The following is a 20,380-nucleotide window of genomic DNA, read 5'->3' as shown; positions in this document are numbered from 1 at the left end:
TGTATTTCTTGGACAAATTACATCCATTTTACTTCTAGGACTAGAAAACTTATATCACCATTAGCTGTTTCTCTGAAATTTTGTCATGTTGAGTTTGATTGCCTGTCTATAAAGATGGATAATAGTGTGACTATATGGTATTGAAAGTATCCATTGGCTTGGACATAATAGCAGTGTGGTTTGGTGGTGTTTACAAAAGTGATTGATGGATATGGCCTTGTAGTCACACAGTAATAGAAGTGAGAGATAGGAAGGACCTGTCAGAGTGTCTTGTGCCAGTGTGGGTTTATTTCCTAAGGAATAATCATTTACCATAATAGTACTGAGAAGTAAATTCTTTGGAGGCATAGGATAATGAGGGTGTATTTTTATGTTTGGTCTTTCCTAAGGTAAGAATTCTGCTGTTTATTATTAGCATGAAAATAGATAATGATTGTGAGATAAATACTGTTTAAAGAAGAGCTTCCTTCATGTTTTATAAACCTACACAATTCTGTTCTTCGTGTTTAATGAAGTTTGTGCAGGAAAATAGCGTGACTGTTTTAGATTAGAGGCATATTTTGTTTCAAGAATTGGATGAAGATATTCTTCCTAAACTGATTGTGTTCCCAGACTAGTTGTTAATTATTTGGAATTAGGAGTCATGATGGTGAAATTTCCACCACATCCAGAAAGCCTGTGAATTTTAAGCCACTGATGGCTTGTTTTCTGAAGTGAAAAACTAATGCAGAGTTCTGTCATTAGAAAAACACCAGTGCTTAGGAGAGATTGGAAGTAGGTTTGTGGTGAGGATTGGCAGGAGGACTCTTTCTCCCTTCATTCCTCCTCCTTTGTCCCACAGTAGCTGATAAGAGCCAGGCCTAGGAGTAGAGACTAAGAATGAAAGGAGATTTCATCACTTAGCACTTCTTTTCCTCTTTTCCCCCTTCTGCTGGCAATCCTTGATGGGGAGGAAACAAAGTGTATAGCAGCCCGATTATTTGATATTAAGCAACTGTTAAATTAATATAAGGACAACCTCTGGTTATTTCCAGTGTGAATTACAGGATACTTTAAAAACTCGGTATATCTCATTTATCTATCATTAGGGCAAATAATTTCAAATGCTTATAATGAGCTGTGATTGTTATCAGCATTTCCCAGATTTGAGTCATAAACACTTTGAAAATTCATAGGGAGACTCTTAATAGCTGTTTGAAGAGGAAAACCAAATCAAACCAAAAGAAAGTGGAGGGGCAAGGTGATCCTCAGCACAGCCCTTTGTATGTGTCACCACAGCTGACTCCTGGACTCTCAGCCTTTTACGTCACCTTCCCTTCTGCTACCACATTGATTTGTACCTCTCCATGTACAGTCTTATTTAGGTCTATCAACTAGTTAGCTGCTAATTGGTGAAATATGCCTTCTTAAATATGAACATGTTAGCCTGGCTATTTCCTGAAAACCAATTGGAGTTTATTAAAAATGGAGTTTTTATTGAAGCCATAATTGTCATGGGCGATACACATGAGAGATCACCCTGTGGCTGGCCTGTCAGACTTTCATGAGCCTTCAGAAATTAAGGGGAATGAGTAAGTCTGTTTTCTTGTAAGCTGTCACATTCTTCTCTTCAAAGTGTCAGCCTGAGTCGTGCACAGATAAATGTTAGAAACTTTCACCTCCTCCGGTTGATTTTTTAACCCTTACGTAATTTAGTAGTATGATTGTTTTTCCGCTAACATTTAATTTTTTTGGACTTTTAATTTTTGAAATGTAAGCCTGTGTTTTAGACTTGGGAAAACTTAGAGGTAGTTCCAGTATAGAAAAGTTAACCTATAGACAGTTTAATCAACTTACACAAAACAAAACTCTAATATTTTTGCTAAGTAATAGAGATTCTGAAAGGTGATGAAGAGGAGGAGGATGAGCTTTGTAAAATCACTTAACCCAGATCGAAAGTGTCAGTTAATTTAACATATTTTTATTGACAGTGTTAAATATGAACACCTCTGTTGTAGGAATGGTGAATCAATCATAAATCTTGTCTTAAAGGAGCTTCTAGTAAGAGCTAGGAGGCACATTCATAAGTAACAGAAAGCATAAAGTCTTAAGTGTCTTGTGAAAAAAAGTACAAATAAATTATAAGAGGGAGAATTACTTTTTAGCTGGAGAGTAAGTTTTTATAGACTTGAAGCAGGCTATTGTTTGAGCAAGATCAAAAGGTTGGATAAGTTTTGAAGTTAAGGAGGAAAGATATTCCAGGATTGTATCTGTAGCAGCACAAACAGATGCTATAGAAGAATGAATTTATGAGTTTCCTAGTGTATAGGCTACACAGAAGGTAGAGTTTGTGTCTGTGTGTGTGTGTGTGTGTGTGTGTGTGTGTGTGTTATGCGCTGAATGAGACTAGATAAGAATATAGGGTAAGGGAACTTGACTGTTAAGTTCAAGGGATTTGTTCTGTATTGAAAAGGCAGCAGAAAGCCATTGAAAGCTTTGAAATGGAGCGGAAGCACATCAGAGTCTACTTGGGCAGAAACTGAAGGTGGTCTATCAGCAGGGCAACAGTTAGATTATTGTAGTAATCTTGATGAGACTGGATGAGGGGCTGAGGGTAGTTTAGTAGTGATTAAGATGAGGTAATAAATATGTGAGATCCTGCTGGATCAATCAATATAGGACTTGGCAGTTAATTGATATGGGGGTGATAAAAGAAGGAAGAGGCTCCAGAAAGTTTGTGAATTACTGGCCCATTAGATATTAATACTTTGTATATGGAGCTTTAGAATTCATAGAACACTGTTATATCTGAGAACTTTCATAACTCTGTAAGTTAAAGTTATAGTAGAATTATCCTTACTATAGATGAGGAAATAAAGAATTTAGGGATTTTTCCATGGTTAATATGAGAGTAAATGCAGATCTAGGCCTATAACTAGTCTTCCACTTTCTTGGCCGGTACTTCTTTTATAGCCTTCCTCGTGAACCTGGGAAGAAAAGCTCTGGCATCTCGTCCCAGTGTTTTTTTGTTTTTTGTTTTTGAGACAGAATCTTGCTCTGTCACCCAGGCTGGAGGCGCAGTGGCGTGATGCAACCTCTGCCTCCCCAGCTGAAGCGATTCTCATGCCTCAGCCACCCGAATAGCTGGGACTACAGGTGTGGGCCCCCATGCTCAGCTAATTTTTGTATTTTTAGTAGAGATGGCCAGGCTGGTCTCGAACTCTTGACCTCAAGTGATCCACCTGCTTTGGCCTCCCAAAGTGTTGGGATTATAGGTGTGAGCCACCGCCCCCAGCCACCACTAAGTTTTTGAATGTGGGCAAATTGCTTATTTCTTGGAGCTTTAGTCTCTCTAGATGCCCTTGTCGTTTCTATGTTGGAAGGATACTTTGAAGATAATATGCAATGTTTTTGACTTTATCAACTCTTTATTCAGCAAATAATGAGCACTAAATACTATGCGTAGTACTGGGGTTCACAAGATGTTTAAATTTTTTTGTGTTTCACAGATTAGAGGACAGAAAATGCAGATAAATAATTGTAATAACCACAGTAAGTGTTCTAATACAAGTATATACTTTTGGCTCTAGAGTCACAGAGTAAGGGGCCGTCAGGCAATCAGTGAAGGCTTCCCAGGGAGATGTGAACTAAGTCCTGAAGCATAATCTGTGGTTTAATGGTAATAAAATGTTAAACAAGGCAGAGGGTAAAATAATGCATCATCATTATAATACTAGCTGTTATTTGTTGAAAAGCTTATAATTCTGACTATATCTCTGCAAGATATTTTCATTTCATAAGTAAGAAAGTGGGTTCAAAAGGTTGTGATTTGATCATAGTATATAGTTAAGTATCACTGGAGAGTAGCAAACAAGCAACAGAAAGGATAAAGATAAAACTGAAAAAGGGGCTCAAGTATACTATATTGTAGGTATTAAAACGTAAAAATAATAAAACTAGTGGTTTCATGACAGACAGGGGAGACTGTTTTAACATATATGAGAGACAAAGAATTAATACCTGGTAAAATATGCCTAATTAAACATTGGTTACTGTGTGGACCAAGATGTTTTCACTGATCAATTCTCTCAAACATTTAAGGAAGATGTAATACTAAGTTCACAGAAACTCAAAGAAGAGAGGAGGCAGGAGCACTTTCCAACTCATTTATAAAGCCATATATATACCTCTGATAATAGTATGTGACAAAGATTTTATAAAATATTAGCAAATGAAATCCAGAAATATGTAAAAAGGATAATACATCATTACTAAGCAGAGTTTATCTCAGAAATGCAGGATTGGATTTATATTTTGAAAGCTGTGTGATTATTGTGATAGATGCAGAATAAGCACTTGACAAAATTTAGTAACCATTCAGAGTATAAAACTATTAGCAGGCTGGGAGTGATGGCTCATGCCTGTAATCTTAACACTCTGGGAGGTTGAGGCGGGCAGATCACCTGAGGTTAGGAGTTCGAGACCAGCCTAGCCAACGTAGTAAAACTTCATCTCTACTGAAACTACAAAAATTAGCTGGGTGTGGTAGCATGCACCTGTAGTCCCAGCTACTCGGGAGGCTGAGGCAGGAGAATTGCTTAAACCTGGGAGGCAGAGGTTGCAGTGAGCCAAGATCGCACCACTGCACTCCAGCCTAGGCAACAAAGCAACTGTCTCTAGAAAACAACAACAACAACAAAAAACTGTTAACAACTATGTCCTCAATCTGATAAAGAGTACATTGTACTGGAAGTCCTAGCCAATGCAGTAAGGCAAGAAAAAGAAGTAAAATGTTTGAAAATCAGAAAGGAAGAAGTAAAACTGTTTCTATTTATAGTTGACAGTGTTTGTTTATGCAGAAAAACCCAAGGAACCTAGAAAATAACTATTAGAACTAATTTATTTAGCAAGACATAAGGTTAGTATACAAAAATCATTATATTTTTATATACCTGCAGTAAATGAAATTTTAAAAATTTCTTTAAAAATAGCACTAAAACCCATAAAATACTTAGAAATAAATTTAACAAAAAATGTGTAAGACCAGTATCTTGAAGACCATAAAACATTGCTGAGAGAAATTAAAGAAAACTTGAATGAAAGAGTATCTAACATGCTCATGGACCGGATGACTCAGTGTGGTTAAGATATCAGTTCTCCACCGGGTGCAGTGGCTCACGCTTGTAATCCCAGCACTTTGGGATGCTGCGGTGGGTGGATCACTTGAGGACAGGAGTTCAAGACCAGCCTGGCCAACATGGTGAAACCCCATCTTTACTAAAACTACAAAAAAAAATTAGCCAGACATGGTTGTGGGCACCTGTAATCCCAGCTAGTCAGGAGGCTGAGGCAGGGGAATCACTCGAACCCAGGAGGCAGAGGTTGCCGTGAGCCGAGTTCACACCATTGTAGTCCAGCCTGGGCAACACGAGTGAAACTCTATCTCAAAAAAAAAAAAAAAAATCAGTTTTCCCTATATGCAGTTCCAATCATAATACCAAGCTGGCATTTTGTAGAAAATACAAAGCTGCTCCCTAAAATTTATATGGAAACACAAAGGACTCTTATTTACAAAAAAAATTGTAAATAAGAAGGGCAGAGTTTACAGACTTACATGAATTGCTTTGAATACTTATGATAAGACTACAGTAACCAACACAGTATGTGTAGTGAGTTGAATAGTGTCCCCCAAAATTAATGTCAACCTGGACTCTCAGGATGTGGCTTTATTTGGAAATAGTCTTTGCAGATGTAACTGGTTAGGATGAGGCCACACTGGATTATGGTGTACCCTAAATCAATGACTGGTGTCCTTATGAGAGAAGGAAAGGATACAGAGACAAAGACACTGCGGGAAAACGCTTATATGATGATGGAGTTAGAGATTGGAGTGATGTATCTAAATGCCAAGGAACCCCAAGAATTGCTAGAAGCCACCGGAAGCTAGGAAGAGTCCAGGAAGAGCCTTAGAGCCTTCAGAGGGAGTGTGATATTACCAACAAGTTGGTTTCAGATTTCTAGTCTCCAGAACTGTGAGATAATACATTTTTGTTGTTGTGTTTTTTTTTTTTGGCTGTTTGTCAGTTTATTACATATTTTTCAGACATTTTCTATTTATACATACATGTATTTTATTTTTATTTATTTATTTTTTTATTATACTTTAAGTTCTAGGGTACATGTGCATAACGTGCAGGTTTGTTACATATGTATACATGTGCCATGTTGGTGTGCTGCACCCATCAACTCGTCAGCACCCATCAATTCATCATTTATATCAGGTATAACTCCCCAATGCAATCCCTCCCCCCTCCCCCCTCCCCATGATAGGCCCCAGTGTGTGATGTTCCCCTTCCCGAGTCCAAGTGAGCTCATTGTTCAGTTCCCACCTATGAGTGAGAACATGTGGTGTTTGGTTTTCTCTTCTTGTGATAGTTTAAGCCACCTGGTTTGTAGTTCTTTGTCACAGCAGCTCAAGGAAATGAAATGAATACAGTGCGATACTGACATAACAGTCAAATTGATCAGTGGAACCAAGTAGTAAACCCAGAAACAGACCCATGTTTATACAGGCATTGGATTTTCAACAAAAGTGCCAAAGCAATACAAGGGAAAAGAAGTGTCTTTTCAAGAAATGGTGTTGGCAAAACTGGATTTCCATGTGGGCTTAAAAACAAAATCGCCCCTTCCCACATACTATACATAGAAAATAATTCTAAATTCTAACTGAAAAAGCAAAAACTATAAGCTTCTAGAGGAAAACATCTTTGTAGCTTAGGAGTTGACAAAGATTTCCTACGTCATCTTTATAAATACTTGTGATGGAAGTACAAGTATTTATGAGTTTTTAAAACTCATAAGGACGGAGGACAAGTATTTGGAAAACAGGCAAGCTAAAGACAGGGATGCTAGGCGCAGTGGCTCATGCCTGTTATCCCAGCACTTTGGGAGGCCAAAGCAGATTGATCACTGGAGTCCAGGAGTTCAAGACCAGCCAGGGCAACATAGGGAGACCTTGTCTCTACAAAAAAATAAATTTTTAGTTAGCTGGGCATGGTGGCACATGCCTGTGGTCCCAGCTACGTGGGAGGCTGAGGTGGAAGGATCACTTGAAGGCGAGGTGTGGTGGCTCACACCTGTAATCTCAGCACTTTGGGAGGCTGAGGCAGATGCATTGCTTGAGCCCATGTGTTCAATACCAGCCTGGGGAGCAATGGTCTCTATTAAAAATCCAAAAATTAGGCATGGTGGCACACACCTGTAGTCCCAGCCACTCGGGAGGCTGAGGGTGGGAGGATTGATGCCCAGGAGGTCAAGACTGCAGGGAGATGTGATTGCATCACTACACTCCAGCTTTGGCAACACAGTGAGACCCTGTCTCAGATAAATAAATAGAAATAAATAAATTTAAAAGACAGAAATATTTGCAAAATGTTTATCTGACAGGGGACATATATCCCGAATATATAAAGAACTACAATTGAAAAATTAAAAAGACAACCAACCTCATTAGAGAATGAGCAAGAGTTTAAAAGGCATTTCCCAAAGGAAGGTATACAAATTGCCAATAAGCACATTAAAAAATGCTTGATATTGTTTGTCACTGGAGAAATGCCAGTTATAACTAGAATAAGATATTAGCCTGCAGGCGCTAGAAAGGCTGAAATTTAAAAGACCAAATGTAGGTAGCGATATGGAGTAGTTGGAACTCTCATGCTTTGTTGTTGGGAGTTTAAAATGTACTACAGTGTTGGAAAAAAGTCTGGCTGTTTTTTAGAAAACTGAACATATACCTACCCTATTACCCATTAATTTCATTCCTTTCTGTACCTACCTATGAGATATGAAAATATATACACACAAAAAGATTTATAGAATAATATATACACACAAAAAGATTTGTAGAAGAATGTTTATAGCGGCTTTACTTATAATAGCCAAAACCTGGAAACAGCCCAGGTATCTATCAACAAGAGAATGAATAAAGAAATTGTGGTGTATTCATACCATAAAATAATTTTTGTATTTTTAGTAAAGATGGAGTTTCACCGTCTTGCCCAGGCTGGTCTTGAACTCCTGGCCTCAAGTGATCCACTTGCTTTGGCCTCCTAAAGTCCTGGGATCACAGGCATGAGCCACTGCGCCTAGCCTGAACTCTAGTTGCTGATATGCAAACCGAAGTAATGGGGTGGAATTTACTGATGCCTGCAACTTACCTCAATATGCATTAAAAAATGCATTGATAGATGGTCAGGAGAATGGACAGATGACAACATGACAAAAGCAAATATAAAATGTTAATCATAGAAACCAAATAGTATTTGAGTGTTCAGTGTATAGCTATTTTAATTTTGCTGTATTTTTGAAAATTTTTATAATTTGGGGAAAATGATTCTCAATGGGGAATAATTACAAAAAAATTTTTCTCTACTTTGGAATACTGTGTAGCATTTATCATTGTATAATATAGAAAGACTTTTTAGGCTTTATCTTAAGGCAAAAACAAGTTGTAGAAAAATACAATATTTTAAAAATTGATATAACACAAAACTATGTGTTTATATGCGCACGTACCTAAGTTCTCAGAAGAAGTTTGGGGAGGAAATATGCATCTGTTTATATCTGAGAAGAGGATATCTTGGCAGTGGGTTTATGGGTAATATTTCTTTCATTTACATTAATTTTCTTCATTGAAAATACATGACATTTTAAAAAACATTTTGCCTTTAGTGATGTAAAAAAATGCCCTTTTTTGTCATATTTGGTGAGAAAAAATACAAAATTGTTTGAGCAACATAATTTCAACTGATAAATGCACCTATGTGAGAGCTCTGAAAAAGAAACATAGGTATAAATATTGATTATGTTAATATTAGAAACATAGGTGATCCACCCACCTCAGCCTCCCAAAGTGCTGGGATTACAGGTATGAGCCACCATGCCTGGCCAGGAAATTTTTTTTAAAGGAGCATTTCAGACATATACAAAAATAAAACAGGGTAATGAACCTCCCTATATCCATCACCCACCTTCAGTATTACAGGCTCATGCCTGTCATCCCAACACTTTGGGAGGCTGAGGCAGGTGGATCACCTGAGGATAGGAGTTTGAGACCAGCCTGGCCAACATGACGAAACCCATCTCTAAAAATACAAAAATTAGCCAGGTGTGGTGGTGTGTGCTTGTAGTCTCAGCTACTCAGGAGGCTGAGGCAGGAGAATTGCTTAATCTGGGAGGTGGAGGTTGCAGTGAACTGAGGTCATGCCACTACACTCCAGCCTGGATGACAGAGTGAGACTGTATCGCAAAAAAAAAAGAAAAAAAACAGATATATATATATATATATGAGGACCACGGGATTATGAGGATATTTCCTCTTTGCTATTTAGGTTTTGGAGTGGTGTACTTCTTATTGAAAAATTGTCTATTAATTAAAATTTCACGTTCTAAACTTTAAATACAGATTTTGATTTTTTTATTAAAGAGGATTGTTAGTAACTTTTCACAACTTTATTGGGATCTAACTAGGTTTAGACCAATAGAGAAAACTGAGCAGCTTGTAGTATTTCTTATATTCGTTGATTTGTGATTGATAACTTTTTTTTTTTTTTTTTTTTGAGACAAAGTCTCACTGTTACCCAGACTAGAGTGCAGTGGCGTGATCTTGGCTCATTGCAACCTCTGCTCCCCGGGTTCAGGCAATTCTCCTGCCTCAGCCTCCGAAGTAACTGGGACCACAGGCATGTACCACCACGCCCGGCTAGAAAAATTTTTTGTATTTTTAGTAAAGATAGGGTTTCACTGTGTTAGCCAGGATGGTCTTGATCTCCTGATCTCGTGATCTGCCTGCCTCGGCCTCCCAAAATGCTGGGATTATAGGCATGAGCCACCATGCCTGACCTGATTACTTTTTTAAAGCTGTTTGCTCTGAACTGTTTGAAAAAGATCTATGGAAATATTTTATTTTATTGAAATGACACTGGTCTTCTCATTTTGCGAGCTACAGATTTCACTTATTAATTCAAAGTTCAGTAGTCAGTATTTAATATTTTCCATAGGTCAGGTATGGTACTTAGTCATGTGTAAATATGTCTTTCATAAATATTAGAGCATATTTAACAGATGTATGTAGTTAATCAGATATTCAAAAGAAAGAATAAATAAGTAAATATCTTTTTTCTATTTGTATGTTTGTAGATATTTAAATAATTTATAATGTTTTGGTGTTTGGCAGATTTAGTTCCTTTATTTTAGTAGCTTGTTTCTATTTGTGGAGAGAAGAAAAAAAAATAGCCTCTCCACAGTCACTATGATGTGGTTCAGTTATTACTGCCCTCCTAGGTTAGGGCTGACGTTTTGGGGGTCACAGGGAGAGGCTAGGGCTTTGCGCCATGAGATTCACAAGGTCAGTGACCACATCTGTTACTGTTTACTCTTCTGTCATATTCTGGCACAATTCCTGACACATAATAGTTCCTCAGGTATTTGTTTATCAGCCAGTCAAATGAATGAACAGATCTATAACGAGAGGAGACAGGCAAAATAGCAGTATAATTTTGAAATTTATTGTATCAATTCTGACTGAAGTATATATATTATGTATATACAGCCAATTTCTGAGACTAGAATAAAAAGTTGCTACACACACGGGCACACGCACAGATCAAAACACTCGCTGTATATAATTATCTATGCAGACTCTTCAGTAGAGGGCAGGGTTTTACTTGTGGGAGAATTTAATACAGCTTTCTTTTTTACCATCGTGTAAATGCTTACCTCCCTTATAATCATCATTATCATAATAAGTAATATATGTTTATGTTTATTTTTCTTTAATTGTTGTAGAATATTTGAGCAATGGCTCTTGCTTTTCTTGAAGTTAAGAAGTGATGTATATCTTAAATAACTTTTCCTTACTTGCATCCCAGTTTGCATTATACAGGTTATAAAGGTCATGGTGATATTTTAGATTATGCATTCCATCTCAAACAGTAGTTGACCCGCTTATGTTCTTAAATGACATTTTTTAGGTTCCCTTTTTGTGTTTCCAAAGCAGCATTAGACATAGGTCTGGAGTGTTGACAGTTGTGAAGAAGTATGGTGCAATAATGCTTCATCAGATAAATAAGAGATATTGTAAAGCTTGTCAGCAGAGGACCGCAGCAGCCACTCGTGTCAGTTTTAAAAGACAAAGATGGGTACCCAAAGGAGACATGTCAGCCTGTTAAGAAACTTAAAGTTTAATATCTTTAGGTTTAACATGGTTGACTAGTCACTTCTCTCTGTCCTTCCCACTAATTACAGTGAAAAACAAGGGACCTTGTGTGTAAAACAAACATAAGACTCTAAAAGGTAGAAGGCCACTGACCAGCAGGGACTATGGTACTGTCATGGCACCAAAGTGGTATCATTAAAGACCTAGTGGGGAGTTTGAACTCTCACCCCAACCCAGCACTATCAAGGTACCTCTCTCACTTTCCACTTTGGGTACTAAAGGCTGACTGGGGAACATGAATTTTTACCCTCAATTGCTAGTGATGAAGTAGCTATCCCATTCCCCTGCTGGCACAGTATCACAGAAGGCCTGCTCTGGCTGAAGATTTAAATAAGATCCAAAGATTTATAATACCCCAAATATCCAAATTTCAATAAAAAGTCACTCATAACCAGAAAAGAATCAGGAAAATCTCAACTGAAATGAAAAATGAACCTCAATAGACACCAACCCCAAGAGAATACAGATGTGAATTGCCTGACAATGATTTTAAAGTAGCCCTCACAAGAAGGCTGAGCAATTAAAAACATACTGGAAACAAATGAAAAAATAGAAAGTCCCAGCAAAGAAAAAAAAAAAAAAAAAAAAACTATCAAGAGAAACCAAATGTAAATTTTAGAACTGAAAAATGTAATAACTGACTTTTTAAAATGGAATAGACAGGTTTAATGGAGAATGGGGATGGTAGAGGAAAGAATCAATGAACTTGGAAGAAATTAAGAGAAATTACTCAGTCTGAACAGCAGTGAGAAAATGGATGAAAAACAAAACCCAGAGTTTAGATATAACATTTGTGTCATCATGTGGACAGAAAGAGAGGGGAAAGAGGGTGGGACTGAAACAATATTCAAAGAAATAATGGCTGGAAACTTCCAAAATTTGACAAAAGTCATAAATCTACAGATTCAAGAAGCTGACCGAACCTTAAGTAGGATAAACCCAATGAAATTCATACCAAGACATACTATAATCACATTTCTTAAAACCAAAGGCAAAGAAAAAATCTTGAAAGCAGCAAGAGAAATGACACAATGCCTATATAGAAAAAGTTTGAATGACAGTGGATCTCTTATCAGCAAACATGGAGACCAGAAAAAAGTGGCACACAATTTTGAGGACTAAGGAAATAATTGTCATCCCAGAATTCTATATCCAATTAAGATATTCTTCAGAAAGGAAGAGGAAACCACAATGCTCTCAGGTGAAGGAAAAGAGAACTTATCATCAGCGGACCTACCGTGAAATAATGTCGAAAGAAATTTCCTGAAACAGAAAAGAAATTATACAAGAAAGGAATCATGGAACATCAGGAAAGAAGAAAGAACAACAAAGAGTAAAAATATAGTAAATATAATAGACTTTTTAAAAACTTTTTTGAATGTTGTAAATTATGTTTGACTTTTTTCACTGTTTTCAAATATTGTAAAACAGTCTAGTTATCAATGTATGTAGAGGAAATATTGAAGATATTTACATTATAAATGGAGAAGGGTAAAGGAAGGTAAAGTCTACACTTTACTGGACCTGGTGAAATGTTGACACCAGTAAATGTTGATAAGCTGTATGTAATGCAGTTCTTCAGCAGCTACTTTAGAAAAACATCTATTCAAAGAGATGCAGTGAGAAACATTTTAGATAAACAAAAATGGAATTTTAAACTATGTTCAGGTAACCCATAAGGAGGAAGGGAAAACAGATAAAATAAATAAAATGAAATAACAGATTTAAGTTTCAACATATCAAAGACTACATTAAACGTAAATGACCTAAATTCGTCTGTTGAAAGACAGATTTGCAGAGTGAATTTTAAAAATGACACACTGTGCTGTTTACAGGAAGTAATTTCAGACAACAGTATAGGTAGGTCGAGAGTAAAGGTAACTTTATTTATAATAGTACAAAACTGAAAACAACCAAAGTGCCTCTCAGTAGGTGAAACTGCTAAACAAACTGCTATATTCATACCATGGAATTCTACTTAATAATGAGGAGGAGTGAACTATTGATACTTGCAATAACTTGAATGGCTCTTAAGGGCATTAAGCTGTGTAAAAAAAGTCAACTTCAAAGGACTCGTATGTTTCCATTTAGGTAACATGGCAAAATTTTTGAGCTGGAAAACAAACTAATGGGCGTTAGGTGTCAGGAATAGTGAGAGGAAGGAAGCTGAGTGTGACTATAAATAGGTAGCATGAGATCTTTATTGTAGTGGAATGGTTCTGCATCTTGATTTTGGTGGTGATTACACACATGTACGTGTGACAAAATGGCATAGAATGATACACATTGTACTGGTATTCCTGGTTTTTAGTATGTTATAGTAATGTAAAATGTAACCATTGAGAGAAACTGGGTGAGAGGTAATATTTTTGTAACATCCTGTGAAACCATAATTATTTCAGAATACATGGTTTTAAAAAGCAAAAAGGCCTGTATTCCTAGCTGCTCAGGATGCTGAGACAGGAAGAGATTTTTTGAGTCCAGGAGTTCAAGGTTACAGTGAGCTATGGTCATTCCACAGCACTCCAGCCTGGGCAGACCCTGTTTCTATTTTTTAAAAAAGATAAATTATAAACAGGAAGAGTTTGAATATTTTAAACAAATCCATTAATGTATTTGTATTTTATACATTTTCAGGTATAGAGAAGCCAGTATCTTTAGTGTGTACTTCTAAAATAGTAGAATGTCATCTATGAATGTATGATTTTTTTAAAATTTAGTTTTCTTATTTTTAACAGAGTTAAGGAGGCAGATTATAAAGAGGCAGTCATTTGACTACTCTAAACTCTTTTTAAAACAAGTCCCCCTTTAGAAGATTAGGATTTAGCTCTTATTGTCACTTTCTCCACCACCATAAATGCAAACCTCATTTCTACCTCCCCATTTTCTCACTATAGTTTTCATATTCATTTCAATTACATCAGTAGTCTGTTTTTTCAGTTGGATAGTATAAACACTAGTCATACATGGGCTGTGATTGCTTTTCCTCTCTTGCAAAACTTTTTGTTTTCTCCAGAATTAATAATTGTCTTTTGTTTACTTAATTTTCTATATGCTTATGATTAATTGTATTTCAAATTCTCTGAATTACAAATATCCTTCTGTTCATTCTGAATATGTTTACTCATCTTAATTTTAAAAGAGAAGTAAACATAGTTTGGGTTTTAGAGTTTTGGTATAACGAAAATTCTTAGTGTTAGAATTTACCGGCAAAATCAGGGCAAATAGTCTTTGTTACTTTTTCTGTTTATACACATACCCTGTCCAGCTGCAGATAAACAAATGGTTTTACCTTTATTTCTGTTTAGTTCCTGATTTTTGTCAAAAGTCTGTTTCTTCATCGATTCCAAACATTGGTCACATAGGGAAGTAGGAAGAGCTGTGGCATAAAGACCAGAACACTTAGGTTCTTGTTCTGATTTAGTTTTAATTGACCTCAATGTAGGATGATCAGGTAACCTCCTTGGCCTGTTTTCTCTCCAGTAGTGACAAGATCAGACTAGATTATAACTGAGGCCTCTTCTAGTTAAAATGTGATTTCAAGTAGATAAAGTATTTACTTCAGTCCAGACTATATATGTAGTACCTCTAAATTAAGAATGTTGTCATTTCCAGTACTTTTAAAGAAATACCCTGATGTTTAGAAAGAAATTAGATTAAAAGGTGTTAAAGTGATGGGAAATTTTATAAAAGACAAAAATGGACCATGCGTGGCATCTCTGTTGTGCTTCAAATTATGATATGGGAATGGTGGTTTTCACTTTCCGAGGGTGTCTAGAAAAGAGAAATTCTAAGACCATCAGAAACCTCATTGTTTATTACCCAGTAGATTCGATTTGACCCATAGAGTATACTTGGAAGTAATTAATATGGCTTTTATGGAGATTTCTTCAATTATAGACCGTTGAAGCTAGATGGGTCGTTGGAGGCTTCTAAGAGAGTCCTTGGTGGTCTAGCAGTTTCTAGTTGATATAACCAAAGGCAGAATGTACTGTTTTCCATTTGCAAGTGTTTTTACTTTATTGTGAATGCTGTGTGAGGGATATTTGATATTTGGGATACTTAAAGTTTTTTCAGAGGGCATTAAGGTGAATTGCCTTAATGCCAGATATACATTTGGAAATGAATTTGTAAATTTATTTGTATACACCTGTTGATGTATTTTTACATGTGTTTGGTGATGCTGATAGTGTGCCACTTTATGGGGTTCCATGAAAAGCAGATATGTGATTTAATTTCATAACAAACATATTCATCGGTTATTATATTTACTGGTTATTATTATTCACATAACTTATTTTATTGGTTTTCAGGTACTTGAAGAAGCAGAAGCTCAACATTTATATCAGTCCATTTTGCCTGATATGGTGAAAATTGCACTCTGTCTGCCAAATATTTGCACCCAGGTTAGTGGATGTAGCTTCCTCAGTAGCTTCCCTGAGACTGACAATTGAATTTCCCTTAAACTCGAATGGCCAAGGTCACAGATAGAGAGAGAGAGAGAGAGAGAGAGAGAAGAGAAGGGAAACAGTTTTTGCCAAAGAGTATGGTAATTTTGCTGTATTAAGGAAAAGATTAGAGGGTAGAGAGTACTTACAAAAGGACATTAAAAATGCAGCATTTCATTCCTCAGCTTCTGTTTGCACTGTTGAAGCTTGTTTACTATGACTTTTTTCTCTCTTTGTTCAAATAACCTCTAACTTAAAAAAGTACTCATTATTTCAAAACATACTAATGGGTTTGGAATAACGTATTTTCAAAATGGTGTAATACTACCCACTCCTTCCTCACCCTCCCCCAAAGTAATGTATTCTCTAACAAATGAGTTAATGATACTTTCTTAACTCTTTTTTTTTTGAGACAGAGCCTTGCTCTGTTACCCAGGCTGGAGTGCAGTGGCAAAATCTTGGCTCACTGCATCCTCCATCTCCCGGATTCAACCAATTCTCCCGCCTCAGCCACCCAAGTAGCTGGGATTACAGGCATGTGCCACCACTCCTGGCTAAGGTTCTTTTTTTTTGGAGTGCAGTGGCACAAATCCCAGGTTACTGCAACCGCTGCCTCCTAGGTTCAAGCAATTCTCGTGCCTCAACTTCCCAAGTAGCTGGGATTACAGGTGTGCACTGCCACACCCGGCTACTTTTTGTATTTTTAGTAGAGACAGGGTTTCACCATGTTTGCCAGGCTGGTCTCGAACTCCTGATCTCAGGTGATTCGCCTGCCTTGACCTCCAAAATGCTGGGATTACAGGTGTGAGCCACTGTGCAGGCCTTAACTTTTAAAAATAAGGAATCCTGTATTTTATTTTGTTTGGAGTACATTAATTTTATATTCCTACATAACAAATTATGTTAAAATTAATGACAAAGCAATAAACATGTAGTATCTCGCAGCTTCTGTTGACTGGGAGCAGATTAGCTGACTGAGTGGTTGTCGATCAGGGTTTCTCTTGTAGTTGCAGTGAGGATGTCAGCGAGGGCTTCAGTCATCTGAAGACTTGCCTGGGGCTGAAGGACATGCCTCTAAGTTGGCTTACTTACATAGCTGTTGGCAGAAGGCCCTGCTATTGGCCTCTCTGTAGGCTGATTGATTGTCCTTATTACGTAATAGCTAACTTCCCCAGAGCAAGCAATCCAAGGGAGAGAGCAAGGAAGCTGCAGTGTTTTCTGTGACCCATTTTTCTCAAGGTACCTAGCATCACTTCTGCTGTGTTAGTGTTCATTAGAAGCTAAGCGATACCCAAGGGGAAGGGGTATTAGACTCCACCTCTTTTTTTTTTTTTTTTTTTTTAAGACCAAGTTTCACCCTTGTCCCCCAGGCTGGAATGCAGTGGCATGATCTCAGCTCACTGCAACCTCTGCCTCCCAGGTTCAGGTGATTTTCCTGCCTCAGCCACGTGAGTAGGTGGGACTACAGGCGTGTGCCACTACATTCGGCTCATTTTTTGTATTTTTAGCAGAGACGGAGTTTCACCATTTTGGCCAGGCTAGTGTCAAACTCCTGACCTCATGTGATCCTCCCACCTCTGCCTCCCATATGCTGAAATTATAGGCATGAGCCACCGTGCCCAAGACTCCACCTCTTAAAGAGAGGAGCCTCAAATAATTTATGAACATATTTTCAAACCTCCACAGGGTTTGTTTTGTTCTTCATAATTTTATTCCTGTGTTTCTCACAATGGTGCTTGAATTTGCCTTTGCCTTCTATTTCTAGGGCCAACGCCTCTTGCTGCATGGCTGCTAGCCAGGGTTCTGCTAGCATTTTACTCCACAGGGGCCCTGTGGACATTTGGGTGGAACAATTTCTGAATGTGTATCATGGTCCCATCCATTGCAGTATGTCGTTAGGACACCCCAAACACCACAAATAGGGTCATTGGGGCAACCAGAAAACAACCCACACATGTCCAAATGCCTTCTTGGACTATACCATCTTCAATTGAGACCCATGAAATGTTTTCCAGTGTGATGTTTTCAATTTTATGTAACTTTAATTTCACCTTGGTAATGCATTGTGTCTGAAATAAGTTTTACTGTTGGGCAGGGGAAATGTATTTTAAAACATATCTTCTGCTTGTTTCTGTTGGAAGTTATTTGCTTGATCATATTCCATGTTAGCTCTTTTTCCTTTCTGTCCTTACTTAGTAAAATCTCTCACTACCTCCTAGGTATGCCTGTCTGTTACTTCCCCATGAAGCCTTCCCTGCCTCCCAGACAAGGTTCTTCCCTCCTGAAGCACTCAAATCATTGTTTTATAATTGTTGTCATTATATATCTCTTACCACTGGATTATAGTCTCCTTAAAGGGAGATCCTCTTTGTGTCACTGGTTTGCATGGTGCTTAATTATATGCCTTTTGAATTCAATATGTAGTTCATAATCAATAGTAGATAGTAGGTAGCCTTTGGGAGTGGGCCATTTAATCCTCTTCTCTTCCCATCGTGCATGTGAGAGCTTCCATATTTCATTTAATGAGAAATTTTTATTCAAAAGCATCTAACTTTGTAAGCTATAACAAGCCCCTTGGAACCAAAATCAGACCCCTGGGTCCTCAGCTTTTTGTCCTGGCTTCTTCCAGTGACTTTCTTCTCCATTAGCATATCAATGGGGAGAGCATCTTAATTCTTTGCTTTGCCCTCTATTGAAAAGTCCATCTCTGCTGTGAAAGTTAAGATTTTTATTTGAGATCAAAATACGTCTTGTCGCAAGTTAAATTGTATATGTTGATATTTAATAATTTATTACATTGAAGTACTCTAGGCCAAATCTAAAAGGTAAATTTTAGATTTATCAAAAGAAAATTAAAGGAAACAAATTTGGTCAGGAACTTTTTGAAATATCTTGGTTCACAGTAACCAGCCTTTTATTTTGTTGAGCCAAGTGTTTGACAATAAGATTTACATCTCCTCATTTCTCCAAATAATGAGTTTTTAGGCATTTCCCCTCACCAGGAGAGCAGAAATCATTAACTCTATTTAAAATTATACTATTTGTTTATTTGGGAGACAAGAAATGTTTGTGTTTGAAGTCCATTAAGCCTGAAATATTTACCATTAATTTTTAAAATCATTTTTCTGAACAATTTGGTAAATGGTAGTTAAAAACTCATTTCTTACTAAAACCAAGCAACACTTTGCTTGAAGCCATTGATGCGCTGTCACCTTTTCTACACTCTTTGCTTGGTTGTGAATAAATGCACAGGATGGAAAATGGAGATCAATATGAGCTCTGTATTTTTCTCAGAAATGGTGATTGCTAAGACCTGAAAGGGAGAGAATTTTGTATAACATAGTGAAAATAGATTCTTTACCTTTTGCTTGTTTGTTTACCTTTGAATTTTTCCAAGAGAAATAGTTGAATTGCAAGTTTAATCTGTTCTTTTTTCTGGCAAACTCTTATTCTAGCAATGATGTGTACTTCTGTACTTAGAAAAGCATTCATTATTCAGCACTGCAGTTTTGGTTTGTCTTGCCTGCCCTTTCCTCAGGTTCATTCTGGGTGTCGACTCCTGAGGTATGATCAGGACAGTTTGCTCTAGGCATGCCAGTTTGAGATGAGTGCAGATACCCGAAACTCTTAGTTCTGTGTCTTACTGAAGGGGAGAAGGTAAATGCATCTCTAAATATTCTGTAGGAGAATTTTGAAACTTAATAGCTGAAAGATAAACTGGGAGTTGGTCTTTGATTTTATCATGTCTTTAAAAACATTTTAACATTTAAAATATGTTGACAAAAAGAGTCAAACTCTGTAAAATATTTGAAGAGATTTATTTTGAGCCAAATATGAGTAACCAGTGGCCTGTAACAGCCCCAGGAGATCCTGAGAACATGTGCCCAAGATGGTCAGGCTATAGCTTGGCTTTATGTATTTTAGGGAGACATAAGACATCAATCAATACATATAAGGGGAGCTTACAGGTCTTAGGTGGATTCAAAGATTTTCTGATTTGCCATTGGTTGGAAGAGTTATTATCTGAAGACCTGAAATCAATAGAAAGGAATATCTGGGTTAAGATAAGGATTTGTTGAGACCAAGATTTCATCATGTGGATGAAACCTCCAGGTAGTCGGCTTCAGAGCTTTTATCAGACCTAAAAAGGTACCAAACCCTTTCTTAATTCTCACCTGGAAAGGAATAGGGATTCTCTACAGAGTGTAGATTTTCCCAACAGACAGCTTTGCAGGGCTATTTCAAAATATGTCAAAGAAATATATTTTGGGGTAAAATACTTCAATTATTTCAAGATCTGCTAACTGTCATGTGATGCTATACTCGAGTCAGGCTGGAATTGTGTCTTATTACTATAAAAAATCTGTTTCATCAGTTTTAAGACCTCTGTTTTAATGTTAATGCTGGTCACTTGTGCTGAATTCTAAAGTGAAGAGCATATAATGAGGCATGTCAGACCCACACTTCCTATCATGGTGTGGACTAGTGTTTCAGGTTAACTTTGGAATCCCCATGGTTGAGAGGAGGGGTTCATTCCGTCGGTTGGGGGACTTGGAATTTTATTTTTGGTTTACGAACAGAATGAAACCCACTGAACACAATACTCAGGTTGTGTGGATTATACTGACAATAAAAGGTAAGTGAATTTGGTGGTATAACTGGAAGACATTTTAGATAT

The 20,380-nt window shown here is 37.1% G+C and overlaps 1 protein-coding gene across 4 annotated transcripts in view; it reads left to right on the top strand.

The window, feature by feature from the left end:
• PARG (poly(ADP-ribose) glycohydrolase) overlaps positions 1-20,380 on the top strand; it is a 134,024-nt gene that overhangs the window by 50,273 nt on the left and 63,371 nt on the right. For all 4 annotated transcript variants that reach the window (XM_023230123.1, XM_023230121.1, XM_023230122.1 and 1 more), the window contains one exon: positions 15,568-15,660. In XM_023230123.1, the coding sequence (XP_023085891.1) occupies positions 15,568-15,660 (93 nt within the window). The remainder of the gene's footprint in view (positions 1-15,567; positions 15,661-20,380) is intronic.

This window comes from Piliocolobus tephrosceles, chromosome 9, assembly GCF_002776525.5.
Source record: "Piliocolobus tephrosceles isolate RC106 chromosome 9, ASM277652v3, whole genome shotgun sequence".
Taxonomy (NCBI): Eukaryota; Metazoa; Chordata; class Mammalia; order Primates; family Cercopithecidae; genus Piliocolobus; species Piliocolobus tephrosceles.
The sequence above is the reverse complement of the archived record's forward strand: the minus strand, read 5'-3'. Positions and strand labels throughout refer to the sequence as shown.